Here is a 23,728-nt window from a genome sequence, read left to right as displayed (position 1 = left end):
AGTTGCGCTATGCGCACACAATCTTAGTAAGTTCTTTATATGGATAGTGCCTTTAGGTACAAGGCTCTTATTGGCTCTAACATAACTCCCAGATGCGTTTAATGAATTGCCCCGAGTGGCGACCGTCGCAGCCTCGTGCTCAAATAAGGGACCCGTACTTGGCTCTCCTCATATACAGGGCGACACCAGGCGTTGTAGGCCTCAGTTCTGCTGAAATCATAATGGTCCGGCGTTTTCGAGCCCGAGTTCCAAACCGCATCGCAGTTGTAAGGTCTGGTGGAATTGCGTCTTTTGGAGCTGATGGCTAAGGACTACGCGGCCAGTAAGGTGGCAAGGACTTTGTGTGTCTCCAGTATCTAGGAAAGCAAGATTATGACGGTACGGTTTGGCTGTCTAACGTGAAAAATAGAGCAACCGTCATTGCTACAAATGCTGCACGCCGCATGGTAAAAATTGATGAAGGTATTACGGTGCAGTGTAACAGGAGGATGCTGAACCGTCTGCTAAAAGTGTGTAAGCTTGAAGGGAACTACGAGTTACCGAAAAATGCTGATCCCGCTGAATGAGTAGCTGTAGGTGAAAATTCCGCCGCCTCATTGGCGGCCAGTCAGGTACCCTCGGCAACGGGATTTGTGACAAGAGCCGACAGAGTGTGAACCCACCAAAATAGGGTATCGTATCGCATCGCACCGCACATGTACGGCAAATATATTATCTAAGACGAGGGTTCCCAAAGTGAGTTCCGCGGAACCATAGGGGTTCCATGAATTACATTTTAGGGTTGCGCGAAGAGGTCAAAACGAATCCGACCCCATATCCCATTGGGTGGATTATTACCCCGTTTAAAGCACTCTATGATTTGTGGCTTCTTTTGTTCTCATTTTTAAGCCATTTAGTTGATTCATCGGAACTAACATCGCGAAGCCGTGGATTAAGCAAATCAGTGGGAAAAAGAAGGGAGGTAAGGGGGGAGGGGAGAAATTCCGTGGCGCCCTGGGAAGGCAGGTGGGGTTCCACAAGGCCAGAAAGATTGGGAACCCCTGATGTAGGGTATCTGTGTCGACGGGAGCCCGGGAGCCACGCGCCAGCGACGTCACGGGGCTTAAACGGCTTTGAACAAACATATGGGGGCTTTTGGAGTGCTTCGGAGATATAGGCGTGACCCGAGTGGCCAGTTATCGCCGGTGGTTTGGTTGCCGCAGCACGCGCCAACAGGCATAGGCTAGTGCTAGTTTTGAATGATCCATCCCCAGACTTACGGAGAAATGCCTTGGCATTCCGCTTATATTTCCATTAAGCCAGTTAAAGCAATGCGATACAAAACTATATCGAATCAGTTTTGGAGTCAAATTCGGTGCTACTATTGGGCGCAGACCAGCTCCAAGTCATGCACTGAAGCGTGCGCAGTAAAATTAATGTAAAGGTTACTTATTCAAATTTAGGCAATTGACAGTTAAACTTATCGCACTGTTTCTGACATACACCGTTGCTTTGAATCTTGGCCAGTAATGTTGCATTGTTTCGTCTCTAATAGCCTATATTGAATAATTGGACCATCCTTTGCTGGAACAAATCCGTATATACAAGCAACAGCCAACAATGTGCAATATTACACGGTTTATTGAAAGTGCGGACTGCGACCACTCTAAAATACGGCGATAACTAAAACGGAGCTTAAGATTTTGCACTGTCAGAATAATACGTCGTCCTGAAGCTTTACCTCATGTCTTGAACCATGCCCCCCTTTTCTCACTTCACGTTTCATTGCACTTTCTTAGAATATCGTGGAGACTCGTGACACAAAATAAAAAAAATATGCAAAATATCGTGACACAAAAAAAGGTGGCTTGCCTTTAGGTCCTCCTGTCGAGCCGCTAGTGTACATAATTATTACGGGGTCTTGAGCCGCTGGCGTAACGGGTTGCATCTCTGAAAAAGTTGCGCCAGACCATTGCACGACCTTCATTATAACACTACAAATTTTCTACATCAATGGAAGTATTGCAGTAGCATAGAGAATGCAGTATTCTTAGATGAATTTCTTGTTCGACAGGCCGTACACCATGCCCCTTTCGAAGTTTATCCTGACGAAATTGGTGAGGCTGCCCTCCACAAGTTACAATACATCTTAGCCTACCTTCTTTCTACGCCAATATCACGGGAGACACAAGAATATATAACTGACAGAACAAATAAATATTTCGCTACAATTCAATTAAGCAAATCTATCAATTATTATTTCAATTCTTGCTCTCAGTATTCTTACTGGGGAGTTGAAAAAAGAACGCTGCTAAAATGAATATATCGAATACTTAAGGTGTCTACCAACCGAGAAAACCGGTAAAACCGGTAATTCTCAGGGATTTTAATAGTCTGGAAATACTCAGGAAAAATTCGGCGAATTTGTGCTTCTATCAGGGAAAATTAGCTGTAATTTTATTGAAAGGGAACGAAAGTCGCACTAATGCTGGCTCAAGTAATAGAGAGGAATCGTAACGAATGCTCTCTGACACCGTGTCGCCAGCTGGAGGAGTTGCCAGTGTACGGTTCAACGACCGATTTTCCGGACGCCCGATCCGCTAACCAGCATCACGGCAACGCTGTGTCTAGCTGCTTCGAGATTCGTTGTTAAGCTTCTTGCCCTTCGGTTCCGTGTTTTTCATTGATAGGATTCGCCGCTGTCAGCAGTGGCACCGACTCCGCCTTTGTAATCCTCGCTATTGGCTTCGAAGCTCGAAAAGCAAAACGCGTTACATAATGCCGGTTTTTGAAAGTTAGCTTTGCCTCAATACAGAATTGTTACGCAGTTGTGATGTGTGGTGCGCGACATAGTGCGGTGTCCGGGACGGTTCGAAGCAGACGACGCTGGTGGGTCATCATAGTGGGTCATCACAGCAGTGAAGCAGACGCAAAGTATTGCGGTGAAATTTAACAAGCATGGGAAGGGGCAATTGTCACGGAACACAGTACGTATTCCATAAGTATACATGCGTTCACTCGCTGTCTCCTGTCATAGTACGAGCACCGACATGCCTAAAAAGTGTACTGGCGGGCCTTTAGAGCTTTTTCGGACGTGCCTGTGGTGATTTGAGCCCTTAAAGAGGCCCTGAACCACTTTTTGTCGAAGTGGAGAAAGGCATTTGAAGTGAAAATAGGCTACTTCAGAAATACTGTGCCGTAAAAGGTACTTCAATGCATTCAGCAGAAGCGGGGTTATTGGCAATCAAACACGGCCTCCGCTGTGCTTCCGTTCCTTCTTCGATAGACAGTTTTAGTACTGCGTACGTGGCGTGCGCAACGGCGTTGCGTACGTAAGATCCCCACGATCTGCACAGTGCGCATGTGCAGAACGCAACACGAACGGTGCGTGATGCGTACGCGGCCACTGCCTACTTAAGGAGCCTTGCGTGCTGCGCTCGTGGTTCTTGTTTCTTCGGGAGAGCGCGAGACAAAAGAGTTTCCCAAAATGGCAGCGTCAAAGGGGACCAGCCGAAGGCTGTACTTTTCAATGGCCTACGATTTGGTTTGATGCGTGAAGTGAACGCGCAGAAGCCATTCCCGGAACCTGCACGGTGGGAATGCATAGTACAAATAGGAAATTTGTTTTTGAGAAAGCGTTCAATGTGTGCTGTTTGTGCGAAAGGCTCGACCTGCTTTTGATGCAGTTCGTCGCAAATGACCGTGCTAGCCTCAGAAAGTAAGTACTCGCTTTTTCTTTTTCTAGATATGATTCGTGTATTTCATACGTATTTAAAGTACTCTCTTAAAGGCCTAAATATAGTTCGACGAAGCGGGAACGGGCCCGCACGTTACATCACGTTAGCGAGATCAACAGCGTCTTGTTCAACCGACGGTTCGACGTACTGGCGGACGCGGCCAACGTGCTCCGACCCACCCGGCACCTAACGCTCGCCCTCTTACGTACGTAGGCATTTCGCAGTACTTAAAGCCCTAACGCGACACGCGCTCCTACGTTCCGCAAAGCACTTGCGTGCTGCGTACGTATCGTCATGACGCAGTACTAAGACTGTCTAACGCCTTGCACTGCTAAAGGCTACGGAGCAGTGGGGCGTGCCCACATTGCTCCGCCTTCCCTGTGCTACCGTGGCGCGCAGTTCAAATTTAATTTCGTATGTTAGCGCAGACGCCACGACTTCCGGCTTTGGTGCCTACGAAGTGCTAAACATAAGCCAAATGCAGTTGTGCTCAGCGAGCCGCAATGCGCTTAGCCAAGGTCTCATGGTGGCACCCCGCGGCGGCCACAGTATCTACGCCATGTAGCCGACCACAGCTTGATTTCAGCTATCGGCCAATAGCAGCCGCCTGAGGGAATGAGGAAATAAAGCGTCCAGGAGAGCGTGATGACAGGGCCTTCTGTTGAAGAGAGAGCGTCTGAGAGAAAGGGTGACTTGACGATCTGCTTTCGAGCTCCACGTACCGCGTACGACAGCAAAACTTGGCTCTGATGGTCACAGTACACACTAAACATTTTAACACCCTTAAGGGTGTAAATCAGTTTGTCGCCAGACGAACACCCTAAGGGTGCTGTTGTCTACACCCTGCAGTTGGGGTGCCATTATAGCACCCTAGTGGAAGGGTGTCCAGCAAAATAAATTTAGGGTGTAAGCGTGCTCGTCCAAATTAACACCCATCTGTGTGGGTGTTGGAAGGGTGTACACTCTTTTATCTCTAGCGTGTATGGAAGGCAGGTTCGGCAGTACACGCCTTCAATTACTACTATGTACAGCGATCCACGCACAACTATTGCGTGTGCCAGAAGGTTCAAGTTCGGCTACCAAACGCACCGTCGAACAGCCGGCCTTAAAGCTTCGATGGGCATACACAACACCTATAAGTGTGGATCACATTACATATTAGTAATTCATGGTGTATATTGGAAAACCTGTATTCGCTGCACAAATACAAGCTAGCAAACTTGACACTTTTGAGCATGTATATCAACACCAAGGCTATCATGATTTCCATATCCAAATAACATGCAACACAGACTGGTAAGATATATGCTGCATTTTCAAGAAAATGCAACTATATTTATTGCATGCTGCAATACAGAGTACAATATATACATAAATCACATTAAATATAAACATGCACAATCACCAAACACATCGGTAAGTACAAGAACATGTACATTTCCCACAAAGGTATCTAAAATATAAGTATTGATCAAATCTGTTATTAGAGAAGAAACTATGTATAGCGGCACTGAAATAGCCTGGGTTGATTCGCAGTGTTTTGGGCCACATAAAGGAATAAATTTTTAGTATTAGGCTCCAGTGAACAAAAATTCAAGTTCTGATGCCTTAAAAAAAGGCATATTGCAAAGGTGAATTAGGGAAGCAATTGAAATGCAGAGCAAACGCACAAGAAAGACACCTGTTATTTTGTACACTAATGTAATCCCAAAACATTATGAAAAGTTTGGAAAGTCGATGTAAAGCAGAACTGGCCAACATTTTTCAGACTGAAACAATACTTCCCAAGCATAGACATGCTTTAAGTGAGGTTTAAGCCAGGAGCCTTATTGGTAATTTTCTATTTCCCACAAGATTACTTTAGCACAATAATACGTAGAATTTTTTAGTGCCTACATAGTTTGTCCTCTTTTGTGAAACGAGAGTTCTCTGGGCTAAAGGTGCTGTGTAGCGGTTTTTCTAACTACAATACCAGTCTCTATAAATTTTTGTTTTGTAACTCGAAGGCACTGGTACATCTACAATATGTAGTTTGAAAATAGGTTCTTTTCTTACTATAAATCAAGAGTGCATATTCCAGATCTACTAGTGCCTGGGTGCAAACTGCAGTAGGAGGCCTGATAAAAACAAACCACTGTTGATTAAACGATTTAGCTGAGCACAAAATGTGGAGTGTTTTAAAATACCTAGTAAATTTCTAAATTATTTGCACTTGGATGCAGTAGTTCAAGATTAAGGCGTGCTGTAGCATGTGAGCATGCAAATTAGCAAACTTCGTTTAATAAATTAGCCATACTCTGGTTACTAAAAGAACACAGGCATAGGCAGTCATGCAAAAGTTCAAGTTCAATATCACACTGTTAACATTTGCCAGCAAATGGTCGTATCAAACATGATAATTATACTGAACAAGGGTAGTTTCTTGGGATAGTTTGCAATGAATGAGATAAAATTACGTACAGCTTGAATGACAAGAACTGCGAGAGATGTCAGACTGCGTTGACTTCCAACATTTTATTACGTTGCCACATCATGTGTATATGTACAAAAGCGGGCATGCGCAGAATGAGTCACAAAGGGTGTCTAACAGCAAATGACTGTAGTAAGAACATCGTCCTTTGAAAAAAATAAACATTAGAATTTCTATCTGTTGAGATACAAGTCTTCACTAGGGGTCAGCACGATAGAGGGGTCACTAACGCACACACTAACCAGTTTTCTAGTGGAATCTGCTTCTATAGTTTCCCGGATGACCTGTGTCTCGCTAAAGCTTCCGTACCTTCAAAGAGGGGCACGCAGCCGCAGTCCCAGCAATGGATGCCGAAGTGGCCTTGAACAGTGTTATGGACGTTGTTATCGTGCTCTCCTAAATTATTGTTTAGGCGCCTGCCTGTCTGTCCAACAAAGTCAAATGAGATATTGTAAAGCTTTGCCTCCTTAACAGCCTCAATAAATCTTGCTCACACGAGATGCAACATAGTGTTGCTGCACAGGTTGATTGCCTTTCTTGCGTTGGCTACCCTTTGGCCTTAATTTCAGCCATAGCGGAACAGCTTCTGAAGTGCACAAAACATGATGAGCACGCTCGGTCAAGGAACCAGCCGGTTGAAAGACACAGGTTTGCAGTGCTATTGTATGTTCATGATGTCTCCCATAGGCTAAAAAAGATTGGGGAACCTGCAGGAATCACAGTCTTTCCTCAGCCCCGGAAAAGCTGGCAAGGCTCTGTAAGCGTGTAAACGCGCCTAAATCGCATCAGAGTTGTTGCTCTGCCGGGCACAGAAAACGTTTTGCGATGTGTGCAACGAATGTGGTTTCCCAAATTCCCATTTTGAGGCAGTAAATATATTGGACAGACAGGCAGGTGCCTAAATGATCGTTTAAGAGAGCACTATAACAACGTCAATAACACTGTTCAAGGCCACTTGGGCATTCATTGCCAGGACTGCGGTTGCATGGCCCTCTTTGAAGATACGGAAGGTCTAGCGAGACACAGCTCACCCAGTAAATTATTGAAGCTGATTTCACCAGAAAACTGGGTAGTGTGTGCGTTAGTGCCCCCTCTATCACGCTGACCCCTAGAGAAATTTTGTATCTAAACAGATAGAAATTGTGATGCTTTTTTTTTCAAGTAACATGTTCTTTTTACAATGACTTGCTGTTAGAACACCCCTTGTGACTGGCTTTCATTTTCTGCGCATGACCCCTCTTATGTTTACACACACGATGTGTCAACGCAATAAAATATTGTTGAAAGTCGGTGGAGTGTGTCTGTCGCAGTCCTTGTCCTTCACGCTGTACATCATTTTTTATACTGAACAGCCAATATTGATTCAAAATTAGAAAAATATAGTACACATCCGAGCTGCAAAAATGCAAGTCATGCAGCGAATGGCCTTTAGCTTTCCAAAAGAAAAAGAAATGTTCACGGTTAACCACGAGGTGCAGGGACTCCATTCTCTGAGCATCTTGACCAACGCAGCGCATGGCATTGCTGGAATCTTGCATCCTGCATTAGCAAAATAAGAAGAGAATCATGAGAATTCAGTCCGTGCAATTACACATGTACTTTGCGGAAAATTTGATAAAGCAACAAGCTCCTCAAAGTAACAAACTTAATTAATGTGATTGGGCAGAATGCACCGCTCAGGCAACTGGGCAAGACAAGTGAAAGGTAGAAGTTTCTATTTTGCAAATTAAGGAATTGCATGTTACTGTGAATGCTAAACCACTATGTCATTGTGAACACAAGGCACATACAGCAGCAAAAACATATAAATTTACAGTAGCCTTTTCATCATAGAAAATAAGAGTGAATAAAATTTAAAGACTACCAATGACATCTCTCAACATAGACATTTGTCCAAGAGTGTGTACGTGACCCTAATACAAAATTGACATTATGAAATCTGCAATATATCTGCATTACACTTTATAAGTACTGCAGGTGAGAAGCTTACGGGATATGGCACATTAAGAGTGAAATGCACAAGGCATTAAAAAATGACTGTTTTTACACAACATTATTACACTAGGAGACAAAGAGTACTGTTTTCCAGAGAGTGCACACAAAATGAAAATGAGGGAATCCCCACTGGCATTCTCATTTGCCCTGCAATACATGCATCCAGCCCAACAATATCCAACTCTCCAATGCACTTTATTAGACACTTTCTGCATCCTCAAATTTATCGTGTATTTCTTATTTACTAATTTAGTAAGAATTGGCATTTTGGCATATTTTCCTCGAAAATTTAGCATGTGTTGTCAACTATTTTTCTTAGAGCACGCCCCCTTCTTTCAATGGGTTAGCTTGGCAATGCACTGACAAGTAATATTCCCTTATTTAAACTTATGATCCTTCCTCATGCTCCCACTTCATGCTCTAAACTGTGATGCCCCTCCGACGCAGTTTATGTTAATCTGTGACTATTTACATGGTCCTTCTTTCTGTAGCCTCTCAACTAGAGCCTGAAATTTCTTGTCTCCTAGAACAATCGTCTTTCTTGCCCAAAACATATTGCACAGTTACCCCTCATAGGGGGGGGGGGTACTGTATATGAGTTTTAACATATTCAATGAACCTCAGGGACACAACCATTTCTCATCCTGTGTTGCTACTACCCGCATGAGTCACAATGGTTGTAAATTGGCTACCTGCCCTCTCTCGCTTAAAGGCACATTTTGCCATGTCGAAAATGACCACAAGCATCGAATTTCATTGAATGAGTGCTCCTGTGCATGTTTTTTTTTTCCGTCCTGTAATGGCTAGGTTCAACATGGTCAAGTTGTTTGAAAACTGTCTAGCCTCAACCAATACTTTGTGTAGTTTCAAAATTATGAAACATTCATTTTTCAAAATTTGTCCCAAATTAAGCATGAGATATTTTCATGATGCAAATGAGGTAAGGTTGTGCTTAGAGACTATGATAGGCCTGCTATATCCTGCAAAACTGTGTGAAATGAAATATGCTTGCAATTTTCATGAGCAGCTAGCTCAGTACAATTAGGCACATTACCTGCGGAAACGTTTTTTTAACGCTCCCGAGAGGTCCTGGTTTATTGTAATTTCTTCAAATCCCTTGCAGTCTAGATTGCAATCCGGTGCATTTTGATTTCGATATTGTATTCAAAATAAAAACAGCTGAAATTTTAAGGTATTGATAATTATATGGGAATAAATTAAAGGTAGAAGAGTGTAATGCAATGAGCAAATAAGCTCATTGCAGGGAGTAAACAAATATTCCTTTCCTGCAAATAAATTGGTAGCAGAAAGGTCATAAAAAATTAGCAGTGAATGCACAATAAAGAATATGATGCTACAATGCCTCGGCATTCTGTGAATATTCTTGCACAAAGAAAATCCTCATTATGAAAGACCATCAAGAAAATGCAAATGTATACTTTGGATCAGCAGTCATACCTGCAGTATGCACTGTACCATCGGCAATATTTACAACCACAGACAACTGCACATCATATCAAGCTTAGGCGGCCAAGGAGCCTGAGTTTTAAATTATAACTTGACTTATTATATTACACTACACAACCATATCTACTTACCATGTTGTCTTCTCAACCGCTTTCAAGAAGACATTAACCATCTGTCTGAAGGCGAACGCAAGTGGCTTGCTCTTGATGGGGGGCGCCAAGGCTGGGCATTGTGAAATTGCTGCTGCCATCTGCATGACCTGCGAGAAACGACGCTCTAAGTACAAGATAAACAAATGCTATTAGAGCAAAAGACAAGATCATTGGCAATGAGCCTCGTTTTGGTTTGCACGAGAAAAGCCAAGAATATGGACTTTGTGCTGCTTACTGAAGAAGAAGCAAGCCTCCTTCCAGATGCTGCAGTCATGCATTAAGATTGTCACACAGCTGCATGCTCATATGCTGCTGTCGCCAGTACGCTTTGAAGTTTATTATTTCAAGTTAAATTGATTATTGTGTTTTCTTGCCAATTCTTGGCAAACAGACCAGCAATGAAGTAGCTCACTTACACACATACTCCCTTTTGAGGAGCGAATTCACACACACGCACGCATGCATGGGCGCGCACACACACACGCACACACATGCCTCTACCACATGAGCAGCTTCCTACGCTTGACACACATTTTTTTAATCCTGTGTCACTCCTACTGCTAAGGCATAAAAAATCCTTTGAGTTACCAACCCCAAACTCCTCAACCTACACCTCCAGCTTAAACACTTTCTCGAGAGCCAGGACAAGCCTTCTAGCTTCCCCAGTGCTCCAAACTGTAGTTACGAATTTCAATAGGGCTATAGGCGACAGCTCTCGAAGAGCATGCAAACTACCCGGAGACCTAAAGCTTGTATATGATACCTCTAAAGCACAACACTTCAAATTTTCAAAATTCATTAAAGCTCCTGAAGACAATTGCTATATACGTAGAACGTCTCGAATAACCTGCCGCTAATAATTTCCGCGGTTGTCTGCATCAAAAGAAATGTGGGCTAATGAGAAATCCACGTCTTTAAGATCGGAACTAATGTAATGGCGAAACACACTACCAGATTTCTTAATCATTTATTTATGCTCTGGATGTAATGTTCCTTTCACAATAACAATCAAGGATATAGATCCATCAGGGCATGGGAGGAAAAAGGACGAAGCGTATACCTGGCGCCTTCCCACTGGTGCTTCAGAGAAACGGCGCCTCATACAGCAGTTGTCCAGAGTGGCTTGAAACCAAACTCGGCTTTCAGGCGGGAACACTCGCTGCACCAAATCGGAAGAGTTTTTTTTTTTTGCGAGTAAAACTACCGGCCTCATGCAATACATACGCACGCACACAAAACGCACTCACACGCACACACAAGTATACGCACTCTCAAAGCGCAGACACAAAAGTGCGCACGCACACATTGATGCACACATACATGCATGCAGGCAGACACGCTAACACGTGCTCGCACACACAGCGACCCACAGGCAACACACTCACAAAACACGCACGCACTAGACACGCGCAAACACGCCGGCCCATACAAACCGGCATGTACTGTACGCGCGCGCACGCACGCACGCACACACGCACACACACACACACAGCGAGCTGAGCGCACGCACACACACACACACAAAGCGAGCTGAGCTGAGCGCACACACGCACGCACGCACACACACACAAATCGAGCCGAGCGCGAGCACGCGCACACGCGCAGACAAAGCGAGCCGAAAAAATGCTGAAGGCGTCCGGCAAGCAGCAACAGCAGCATGCGACCGCATCAGGGAGAACCAATACCGCGCCGGTTCTTTCGAAAGGTGGCAAAGCCAGTCGTCCCTTTTCTACGCGACGCAAAAGTGGTCGACCACATTTAACTGAAGTGCGAACGACCGTATTACAAGCAGCCGCGCTGAACGCACAAGAGAATCACATCAATGAACGCCCAAGCGCTGAGAAACAAAGCGTAACTATGCAGGCGCACCACGCCCGATGCAGATTTGACAAACATTATGGTACGCCCACACTAGCGACAAAAACGCGCGCGACACGCCGCACGCGGCAAGCGCCCGCGCGGCAGACGCGTGCGGGCAAGTCCACAGTCGCGTTTTGCGGCACGCGGCAGCGGCCCGTGGAGTCCCGCGTTGTCTCGTTCCATTCGATGCTTCTCGCGACAACGCGCTCTCCGTTCTGCCCATTTCGTCTTCCATCGGAAGTGTCTGTGTTTTTTTGCGCCACTGCCGGCCACGCTCAGGCATGTCGGATACGGACGAGGAGCTACTGGTGACTGTGAACACTATAATACTTGTTTGTTCTTTACTTGTGCGACGCCGACGTGCCAGACAGCGGACGAGAAAGTTTTGAGTGCGGTACAGGGACACTGAGGGCCAGGCGCGCACTCTGCTTCCCCACCTTCACCAATTACTCACCTGTCATGCCAAACTGCTGTCCATACTGTGCCAGCGGTTGGCGCGCAGCTCCTTGTCCGACGCTCGATTTATCATGGAGGTACGCATATCCGCGAACGGTTTCCAAAAACGCCTCCATTGCGAGGCGAATTCTTCGTCGACGCCTCGGTGGCGGTGTGGTAAGGCTTTACAAAAACAGCCCCCTTGACTGGAAATGGCCTCTGAGATTTTACGGCGCGCGTGTCACTGTTCAGTCTCAGAGCCCATAGATTATGATTCTTAGCTTATGCGACAGGTGGCGCCACAACAGCGCGGCTCGTAAAGCGGCTCGCTTCTGATTGGTGGACGTTTCGCGTCTGCCGCAAAAAATGGGTCTCGCACCCATTCGCGCGTTTGCCGCGCGTTGCTGCCGCTTTTCGTGAATCTTGCCGCGCGCGACAGCACCGCTCGCCGCGCGCGTTATGTCGCGCGCGTTTTTGTCGCTAGTGTGGACGTACCATTAGTCACACGGGACGCGATCGAGGTAGTTCCCTTGCCCTAGTAGGAGTGCAGCTGCTCTTGCTCTTACATTAACGAATTATGAATTATGCTACGAGATCACAGTGAGATATTTCTAAAGCGAACAAAACAAATACCAAATAAACGGGCACTTGCCTGAAAATTTCCGTCATGCCAGTACCGGGCACGTTGCAACTTCTCGTTTCAGCCTTCGTGGATCCATCTTCCAGTGCGTACGAACGCTCTGCTTTGAAGTGGGGCACGAGTAATACACAAAGCAAGGGCCACATCTTTTTCTACCCCGCGCGCAAAACTAATCACACGTTTAAAATTATTTCGCACAGCGCGCGACGCGAACGCACGCGAAAACGAGCATGATGGCGCAGCTTCCGCCTTCCCGTCCTGCCGCGCGCCGAGGTGATGGTACAGCGTCGGCCGTCACTTCCGGTCGCTTTTCATTGGGCATGGGGTGGCCGCGCAAATTGAACGTTTATTCTGACAGGTTTGCTTGCTCGCATGGCCGCCTGTTTGCTGCTGCTTCGTTGTGGTCTCTAACTAGAGCGGTGAGGCGGGTAGTTGCTACTACGTTTCGTGCCGAGCATTTTATTTTGGGGTGGGGGGCGCAGTCTGTGCTGCATCACTGAGCGTACAGTACACAAATCGGGACCGTGAGCGAGACGATCGGCGCTCTTCTGCTGGTGCGATTAGATTATTTGCTGCGTCCGAACGAAGCAACTTTGCGAGGTCACAGCGTAGTTTCAGCGATAAAGACGCGCACATCTTGGTCGTGCGACAGCGACGCGTAAACATTCATGAGGAGACTGAAGACTGCGTTTGCAAGTGCGTATGCTCTGGATAAGAAATTACAGCTTTGACGACACCAGCCCTTAATATATAGGCTCAGCCTTACAAACTGTATTTGAGGATGCACTTAGAAAGCAGATCAGTAGCTTAGTAAACCTCTGAATGAATTAGGCAAGGTACGTGGAAATTCGGGTTTGAGAACTTCCAACGTGATCTCGCCTCTATAAGTCTTCTTTATGGATTCACCATGCAAATTGTACGTTGATGCCATTGTACAGCAGAGGCTCGTCTAACAGCACGTCCCTGTTTGTTCAGAAATGTATCCGAACAGCTTCTTCCATTTCACCACTTTTTGTTGGGCTATTAAGGGCACCGAAATATTAGTGCAGAATTGCGCAAGTTGCTCTCGTATTGTCGCTCTGCTACTGCAGTTTTTCTAGAAGTGTTTAATTGCATGTTAATATTCCTGTGAGCACGAAAAATAATGATAATGGAATTGTAAGTGAAAGGGCGTTCTTTTTCTGGATGATATATTTTTGGAGTGGCCGTCATACCAGTAACATCAGAATCCTTGAAGAAATATCGACAGTCACTTAGGAATGCGAAAACTTAATCCCTTCCATCTACACCTGCAATTGTCACGTGACCATGATACGTTAGTTCATACATTGTACGTGTTCTTCACAATTCTACCTTAATCTCCCGTAATGCACCGTGCTATAGTTTGTACGAACCTTAATGCAATTTATTCCACCCTTATTCACATTATTTACCCATAATTGCTCATAATTAACGTTGTTGTATTTACTACCTTCTGTATCACTACTGACGTCATACAAGACGGTGATGACTTCACATTTTATTTATTTATTATACATACATTCAAGGCCTAGTAGGCACAACAGAAAGGAGTGGTGAAGATATGCAATAATTGCAATGCAACGCAAGAATAGAAAATCAAACCATAATATAATTTGAACGGCGACCTTGAATTAGTGGTGTCACAAATTGAGACTGTGGAGGCGGGAAGGCGGTTGCATTCAGTGGCTGTTCTTGGCAAAAAGGAAGAATGGCACATCAATTTTGTGTTGATGATCGATGCGAGACGAGAACTTGGTGTGGTGAAAAGGTCAGGTTCACCTAGTGTTCTTTTCATGGACGTGACGCTAGACTGAAGTGAATAATTTGAGAGAATAAAACGGGCGGCGCGATTCTGAATGCTCTCTGAATGCTTTCAAGGGAAATGACAAGATTGGCCTGAGCAGGGTCCCGTATGGATTGCTGTTGCGGAGAACGCCACCTTTCCTACCTGAAAGGCCATGAAATGCTTTCGCATTAAAAATGCAGTACATACACACATTGCTCAATGCGTGGACGTGTACACGTTACTCAGATTTATGCATCAATACGTTCAACACCCTTCAGGCGTCGATTTAACACCCTTCTTCGAGCAAAGTCGCACCTTATGTGTGGTATACACCCTTGTGATAGGGTGCTTTGGCCGAAAAGGGTGCTAAAAGGGTGTGGGCGTGGGTGTAAATGACGAAAGCACCCCTATTAACACCCATAAGGGCGTAAAAATGTTTAGTGTGTAGCGTATGCTACCCGCGGACTATGTTATTTCATCAAACCTGAGGCGTGGTTGAGGGTCCCTTTAAGGGCACTAAAAGACATGCATTCATTTTTGTTTGTTTTCGCGGCCCCTAGGGAGTCCGAAAAATCTGACGTTGACTGTATAACTAACCAAGATGATGGTTCAAATGGTCCATGGGGCGAACGCGCGGCGGAAGGAGGACGAGAACAAAAAGCACCGGCGCATTACTGAGAGAACGGGAAAGGAAGCGTACCGCCGCTTTTTTCAAGAAGCTGGAGCTCAAAAAACAAGGTCTTTGTTGACGCCGAGATGCAGGTTTTCTTTATCCAAACCAAAATAAACTATTTAAAGCATTAAAACGGAACACTGGGGCGTTGTGCACGGGCTGAGAGTATGTCAGGACACTTGAGGTTGACTTTTCAGCTGCTGAGATAGAATCTCACTTGTGACAAATTTCGGGCTCGATACCAATGAGCTTGCTATCATTTGACAAAAAAAGCTCATATTCGAAAATATTTGTTTGTGTATGCATCTCTTTTTATTTGTATTTGAAAATGTCCGACTCGATTTGCAATGGCCTCTACCATTTTTTTCGAAAATATTTTATTCGCTATGCATTTTACTGACTTTTCCCTTCTGTTTTCTTTTTAAATAAAATAAATACTACACTCCTTACTATTCAAACTGGGTCGGGTGACATGATATCTGCTTGTCTCGACATAAAACAAAGCTCTGTGTCACTCAGGTAGTTTTGCAAATGCACTAAGGGAAGACCTGGAAAACTCAGGGAACTTGGAAATACCTAATTGGTATACACCCTGAATACTACAAAAGCTCGAAAAATAAATGCTACTACTACTAATAAAAACAACTGGCAAAGGGAGGTTCGACTGGTTTCAGTTTGTTTTTACTTTCTTTAAAGCCACGAATACCACAGAGAAGTGCTTTATAGCAACCACTGATCCTCATCTATATGACGGACTTGGTAAATGTTATTTCAGATTATGTGCCAATGCTATTGGTCCTCAGATGGTTTTGTAGTTTACAAATAAATTTTGCACGACACTAGTAATTTATTATTCAGAAAGATATTGTTGGAATGAATAATTGGCGCAGGCATTTGGATGTAATTACATAACTGACTGTATTATGCGAATCACGAAGCAACGAATTAATAGCGCTATTTCTTATGCGTTCTATAACAGTAATGCGTCTGAGGTTGATAATCACATGTTATTAAAAGTCATGCTAACAAATAAGCTTATTTGTGCTGGAAATATATTACAGGTTTGTGCAACGTACTTCTCTCTCAGAAAGTTGTGGGAGCTGTAAGATGCGAGAGTAAGTGCAGCGATATGTCTTTTAGCGCATGCGTCCGATCGAAACTCGAAGACGTCACAGTTGTAGGGGACCCACAACTTAGAGTGTGCAATTCAAAAAAATAAAATCAAGTAGGATTCATTTCCGGGAAATGGAAAAGACCAGTCTCGCTGTCAATATTAATGAATAAGAGCCATATCCCACTCTTTAGGAGCTCACACGATAGTTGGCTACCCTCACGTTACTTCACGGGAAAAAAAGATTACTTCACACTTTCAAGGTGCTTAAAACATTGTGTAGGTATGCTATAAAGAAATAATAGCACGGTCTAGTATCACTCTTTGCAAGAACGAGCATTTGCAAGCACAGCTATTATCATAGAATTGTATAAACCCAGAATTTACTGCCCTCACATATAGTTCACTGTGGTGAACACTGTGAAACTACGGCTTTGTATTTAATGCTGTTGATTTATTTATGCTTAACGTCTCTGCCCCTAAAAAGCTTGGTGGGTGATTTTGTCAAGGTGTACGTGTTGTAGTTATTCTTACTGCTTTATTTACGACTAATTGATATCTTAAGTTCATAAATATCCGCGACTACTAGCTTCTGAAATCCCATTTGCCGGAAGAAGCCCGTCATGCTTGAACCAAAGCTGTGGCTTGCAGTATGTATACAAATAAATAAATAACACATCAGCCATGAAAGCATCGCCTCTATATTCCTTAATTTTTACACCTCAACAGGTTGCACATATCGCTTAGCTATGAAAATTTCCCATCTTTTCTTCTGAATGAGCACCGTAAAACGACGTGGTTAAATATAGATCAATTACTGCCATGGATGGTTAACCATTGTAGCTAATTACGATCTCTGCTAGCTACAATGAACTGGTTAGCTTCGTTCTATCACACACAGAATGAAGCGACTTATAAGCATTATTCAACGTTGAATGTGAATTTTTCGCTTATGACAAGTAGAAAGCAGACCCTGTGGAGTCTTGGCATTCATGAGCGATTGGAAGGGCAGCACAGTGGCCGAACCCATGGCCGGCGGTGGTTTGGTAGTGCCCCTCGCTGGCATGTACACGACGTGGGTCACTGTGGGCAGCCTTGCAATCAGCTTCTGCGCCAACAAGAAAGCACAATCTCTTGAAGCCTCCCTTTTTAAGGGGTCCTGATCCACCCCTCGGGCGTGGTGAAAAAAACACAGTCCGCGGATAGCATACGCTGCTGTGAACATCTCAGTCAGTTTTTACAGTCGTGTGTGGCATGTAAAACCTGTAAACAGAGTGCAAAGTCATCTCTTTCACAAAAATTTTCTTTTCAACAGAAGCCTGCTCCTCACGCTTTCCTGGACGCTTCATTTCGTAATATAGCAGATTCCCATACGCGGCTACTATTGGCCAATAGCCGACATAAACAAGAAGGGTGCTTGGATCAGTGCCCTTCTTCCTCTGTTACCGTGTACATTTATTGACGCAGTTTATTAAACAGCCGGAAGTAAGCGAAAATCTGCTTTCAAATTTGGATAATAATTACGCACTTCCGGGAAAAGCCGACTATCATCTGCTCACGCTCGGCCGCGGCCGCTCGCGTAGGGAATTAAACTTTGGCCGCCCTGCTTATCGGTGTCCTAGCCATCGGGCCACACTATTTTCGACTACTAGTTTTGAACAATCAACTAGCTTATAAGCGCAGGAAATTTAAGGTCAGACCACACGCACGCTTGCCAGCGCGCGTTCACTCCTAGCCGCTTCTGGTTAGACGCCTTGGCAGACTTCGCTTCGCACGGACTATTATTGACAGTGCTTCAAAATGGGCACGTTTGATGCGGCTACTATCCGTCGGTCAAGCTGGTGCAGCACAAAGTCGGTCCGCACCACGTATCGCGACCCGAGTGGAGCATTTGAGCGCGAGGGGGCACTCGAGCCCTGCCGTGCACAAAGCAAACGCTGCGCATACGCACCGCAGTTGCATGTAGCTGCGCTCTGCCATGTAGAGAAGATAATGCGGCCGCTTGCTGAGTACAGTGCGGCTCGCTCTGGACAACCGCTTGCGGCTAAAGCTGTGGCGCTTCGTACAGGCGCCAAACTCAGGAATAGCGCTGTCTACGTGAACATGCGAAACCAAATTTGAACTGCGCGCCACGGTGACGTTCAAGTACAGGCGGAGTTCGTAGGCACGCCCCACTCCGCCGTAGCCTTCGCAGTGCAAGTAATTGAAGAAGAAACGGAAGCACCGCTAACGCGATGTTTGATTGCCAGTAACTCCGCCTCTACTGAACGCACTGAAGTACTTTTTGCGGCAAAGCATTTCTGAATTAGACTAATTTAACTTGATATGAATTTCTCGGCTTCGATAAAAAGTGGTTCAGGGCCCCTTTAAGTTAGAGCTGCTGCCAGCAACTTCCGTTTGAGCGCGCACCTCTTCTGAAAAATTTACACTCCATTTTTATCCCCTTGAGCCTCCAACAAATTCTGTAACTTGGAACTGTAGCCGTGAAGGGCCCGTGAATCACTCCGAGCTCGAAGGTGAGCGAACAGTTTCTCCTTCACCTTCGCTGCACCCCTCACGCGCGCTCTCTCAGCCTAGCCGTGTACTATACACGTGGGCATTATGTTGGCATCAAATGTCACGTTGGGACTCGTTTCCTCTTTGAAAACACCATTAACTTCGTATCATCAGGACTTCGTTCTGTTCGGCTACACGATGTTGGAAGGACATGCGCCATGCAAAACGCCGAGTAAAATCAGTTGATTGAGCACGACAGGTAAGTGAGACGACGAGAAAAAGCGGGGCTGCGACGGCTGGCGTTCTTTTTTAAAGCGAAGCTTTCTTCGCCTCTTCCTTAGACTTTCCCCCTTGCTGCTGGTGCTGTGGATGCTGCTGTCTGGCACACAACGTCGGGGGATGGTTCAGAGCGTGTGTATACATGACAGGAGCGAGCCAGAGAGGAAAGGGCCCAACCGGGGCCTCATTTGGGCCCAACCGTGTCGAAGGTGCACAATGCCCTCTGGAGCTCCCTGGGCGTCGCCCCATTAGCCTCTTGGTCGCTGTAATTTTCCGTGAGCCCCCTCAAAAGTATTGCATAAACTGCAGCGCTTCCCTTTTTACTAACGTGCGATGTCCAGAGGGGACGTAGATAGAACTTTAGAGAGGAGCGAGGAGAAGAGACAGTTCCCATACATGGAAGGTGACGTGAGAAGGCAAGGAAACCCTACTACTGTACGACAGTGGTTAAGCGAAACTGGATAATTACTTTGTTCAGCGCAAAACGACGGCCACAAGAAAGACGACAGAACAAGGCACTAAGTAATTATGGATTCGCACCAACTAGCCCGCCAACGCATTATGCTGAAACTGAATAAGCCTAAGTACAAGGTACGGTACAGCACGTTCCTGCTATTTGTGAAAAATAAACACCATACAAGTATGCCAAGCGGACAAATTACGCAGGGCGTGCAAAGCAGACCCGCATTAATTAAAGCGCACCGCAGGGTCCAGGCGACACTACGACCGTCAAATCAACACTTCTGTGTCCACCGCGGTAGCTTTGCTGCTAGGGCATTTCTAGAGGTCACGGATTTGATCCCAACCGCAGCAGCCGCATTTCGGCTGGGGCGAAATAGAAAACGCACGTGCACTTAGATTTTGGGACACGTTAAAGAACATCACAGTGTCAGAATTATACCGGAGTCTGCCACTAAGGCGTGCTTCATAATCCGATTGTGGTATCGGCACGTACAGCTCCATAATTCAATTCAAGTTTAATACTTTTGCCACGACGCTATGTGCAGTGTGAGGTAATGACAATGCTCAACCGTCTCAGAGGTTGTGAAATATGGCGCACAGCAACGCCTCAAGCGAACATCTCTCCCTGTGTGTCCTGTGTACTACACGGACAAACGTCAGTGGTGCACGCTAAGTAACGTTTAACATCAACTCACCACTCTCGTGCTAGACTAAACGCTGTAGAAATTGATCATTAGCCGCCAACATCACCGCTAGTTATCGTCAATCAAAGCATCCACTGAAAGGTTTGCTTACATTGATTCCCACAGTGCGTAGGATCTGAATAACTTCTTTTTTTAATTTCGGAGGTGTTTTAGGGGCCCTTTAACAGTGTCTTGAATTTCCATCAATACTTAAACCAAACAACAGAACCTATAATAGCTTTTGAACATTTAAGTAAATTTTATAGAATGCACTAATTTAGACTACGTGCGAAAACTCAGAAAAATATTTCAGCTGTGACAATCAAAGTCACCTATTCCACATGTGCTAGGAAAATGTTCAGGCTTCTCAGAAAATTTTCTCACAGATCTTCAGGCTTCTCAGAAAATTTTCTCACAGAATCTAACCGATTCTTAAAACAAAGTGTCTTTGTACTAAACGTCTATAGTTCCCCCGCGCACTACAACCAATCCTTCCACGCGATCCTCACTAAAGCCACGTCATTGGCACGAAACTCACCGCTCATTATAGCAGGTGATTTCAACGCCCCCCACACGTCGTGGGGTTACCCCATAATGAAGCCTAGCGGCAACAACCTCTCGCGCGCGCAATAGACGACCTGTCCCTCACCCTGGTGACGGACCACAGGTTCCCCACCAGATTGGGTACGTCGACGCAGCGCGATACTACGCCAGACCTCACGTTACTCCGAAATGTTGCAAACTACATATGGACGAACACGCAAGAGAACCTGGGCAGCGATCACTTCGTCATACGCACACAAATACCGAACACGACGGCCCCACCCCGATCTTTCACCCTCACAGACTGGGATACCTTCCGTAAGTTACGGAAGGAAGATACGAATACGTATGACTCCTTCGCGGAACTCCTCTCTGCGATAAAGGGCGACGTTACCAGAGCCACGAAAACCATAGAGACGGAACTGGAAGTCCCAAGGGTTGACCCTCACCTCGCACACTTACTCGAGGCCAAGGCTTCGATACTTGCGCGATGGAGAAAGCAGCGTCTCAACAGACGCCTGCGCAAACGCATCGCGATCCTCAACCGAGACATAGACGAATACTGTACGGAGCTCACAAGACTCCAATGGCACGAACTCTGTTCGGCAGTAGACGGCCGCATGCGGACAGGATGTAAGTGGAACCTCCTGAAACGCATGTTAGACGACAGCCAAACGAAGGATAATCAAAGTCACGCGCTAGACCGACTTCTACACTCACATAAAGGGAAAGGGGGAACAGAAGAGTCCTTCTTGGAAGAAATTGCCAAACGGTATCTTCCGCTAGGCGTCGCTCACCCCAATGATTACCCGATCATAAAGTGCGAAACCACTCCCGAACTAGACGCTGCCTTCACGGAAGCAGAAGTCCGAGAGGCGCTACACAATCTAAACAGCAAGTCTGCTCCAGGACCCGACGGTGTAACCAACCGACTGTTGTGTAACCTAGACGACCAAGCCGTTACATTACTGACGAAAGACATCAACCACGTGTGGGAAACAGGAGAGGTACCAACGCAATGGCGCACTGCCACGGTGGTCCTCATACCAAAACCCGGCACACCACTTAACCTCGACAACTTACGACCCATCTCTCTTACGTCATGCGTGGGTAAAGTAGCCGAGCACGTAATTCAAAACCGAGTGTCACGCTACATTGAAGAACACGAACTCCTACCACACAACATGGTAGGGTTTCGACCCCACCTATCCACCCAAGACGTGATGTTACTCCTAAAGAGACAGATCTTCGACGTTAAAACAAGAGACGTTCGAGGCATCCTCGCCCTCGATCTCACGAAAGCATTCGATACCGTCTCGCACCGCTTCGTACTGGAGTCTGTGGCAGGCCTCGGCCTCGGCCAGAGATTTCAGGAGTACGTACGCTCCTTCCTAAAAGACAGAGAAGCCCGACTGCGAGTCTCGCACCTTAAGTCGGACCCCTACGCGCTGGGCTCCGTCGGAACACCACAAGGCTCAGTCATCTCTCCATTACTATTTAACATAGTGATGAAGGGACTTGCAGACAAACTACGACACATCCCAAACGTAAACTGCGCACTATACGCAGATGACATTACCATCTGGAGCCCGGGAGGCTCCCTGGGAGACATGGAGCAGGCATTACAGTCTGCCCTTGATGCCACGGAAGAGTACCTTCTAAACACAGGAATGAAACTATCCTCAAAGAAATTGGAACTATTACTATTTCGCAAGTCTTGCCAAGGAGTCCGCCACCTAACACCTCTAGACGAACTTCCGCTCGCACTACACACAAGAGACGGACAACAGATTCCGCGAGTCAACCACATACGCATTCTTGGGCTCCTAATCGAATCCACCGGATGCCACGGACTCACGATCAAACACTTAACCGCCAAAACCGAAAACATGATCAGACTCATCCACAGAGTCTCGGGGCGCAGGAAGGGTCTCCGCGAAGATAACCTTCTGCGCGTATACCACGCGTTCCTCATGAGTCACATTAATTACGTCGCCTCTGCCCACAACTGGACGAAACTAGAAAAGACGAAGCTAAACACACTCATGCGCAAAAGCATCAAACAGGTCTTGGGAATTCCACAAAGAGCAAGTACAGCAAAGGTTGACCAGCTAGGTATGCACAACAACATCGACGAAGTGATCGAGGCTCAGACTATGGCGCAAATACTCCGCCTATCCTCGTCCAAAGCTGGTAGGCTAATCCTAAATGACGCCAATGTCTCCCCGTCTCCCTATCTCGAGCACGCGGTTACCCTACCGAGCGAAATTAGAGACAAATACAAAGTCTCACCGTTTCCCAGAAACGTCCACCCACAACACAACGTGGGTAGGCGCCGGGCCCGCGCCCGCGCGATTCTCGACCGCATCGACGCGGATCGTGAAGCCACCGCATTTGTGGACGCGGCCCAGTACGGCAGCACATCCACTTTCGCAATAGCGGTCGTGGACGGCAACGGAACGCTACGATCATCCGCATCGGTTAAAACGAGCACCAGCGCTAAAGCGGAACAAATAGCCGTAGCCATTGCCATGGCAGACCCCACATTTACTTATGTCTTCACGGACTCGCGTGCCGCAATTCGGGCCTACGAATGCGGCAACGTATCTAAAGAAGCAGCGCGTATACTACTAGCGAGCTCAAAGGAGAGCAAACGGTGCCTCTCCTGGTTCCCCGCTCACATGGGGAAAGACATTCACCCGCGAAAAGCTAACCTCAATGAAACGGCCCACGACCGTGCGCGAGAACTTGCCCGCCGCGACGGTCCCACGGCCTACGAGGGGCTGGACATTCAGTTTAATGACCCGCTGCTCACTTACCAAGAGATCACCTCCCACTATCGGAAAGGCAGAACCAAATTCCCGCTCCCACACGCCAAACTCGAACGCGCGCAGGCGGCCGCGTTTCGAATGCTACAAACGGACTCGTATCCGTCACGA

The 23,728-nt window shown here is 46.2% G+C and overlaps 1 protein-coding gene and 1 long non-coding RNA gene across 3 annotated transcripts in view; both read right to left on the bottom strand.

Moving 5' to 3' along the window:
* The window catches only part of LOC139049111 (fatty acid CoA ligase Acsl3-like), a 133,403-nt gene that overhangs the window by 65,525 nt on the left and 44,150 nt on the right, over positions 1-23,728 (bottom strand). For both annotated transcript variants that reach the window (XM_070524333.1, XM_070524341.1), the window contains 2 exons: positions 17,299-17,434; positions 1,852-1,929 (listed from right to left, as the gene is read on the bottom strand). In XM_070524333.1, coding sequence (XP_070380434.1) covers positions 1,852-1,929; positions 17,299-17,434 — 214 coding nt within the window. The remainder of the gene's footprint in view (positions 1-1,851; positions 1,930-17,298; positions 17,435-23,728) is intronic.
* Positions 7,321-10,967, bottom strand: LOC139049123 (uncharacterized). The gene is made up of 3 exons (XR_011508124.1): positions 10,861-10,967; positions 9,780-9,907; positions 7,321-7,725 (listed from the first exon to the last, which is right to left on the bottom strand). It is a non-coding gene; the product is annotated as an uncharacterized lncRNA (long non-coding RNA).

The sequence above is a fragment of the Dermacentor albipictus genome, chromosome 1 (genome assembly GCF_038994185.2).
Source record: "Dermacentor albipictus isolate Rhodes 1998 colony chromosome 1, USDA_Dalb.pri_finalv2, whole genome shotgun sequence".
Lineage (NCBI taxonomy): Eukaryota > Metazoa > Arthropoda > Arachnida > Ixodida > Ixodidae > Dermacentor > Dermacentor albipictus.
The sequence above is the reverse complement of the archived record's forward strand: the minus strand, read 5'-3'. Positions and strand labels throughout refer to the sequence as shown.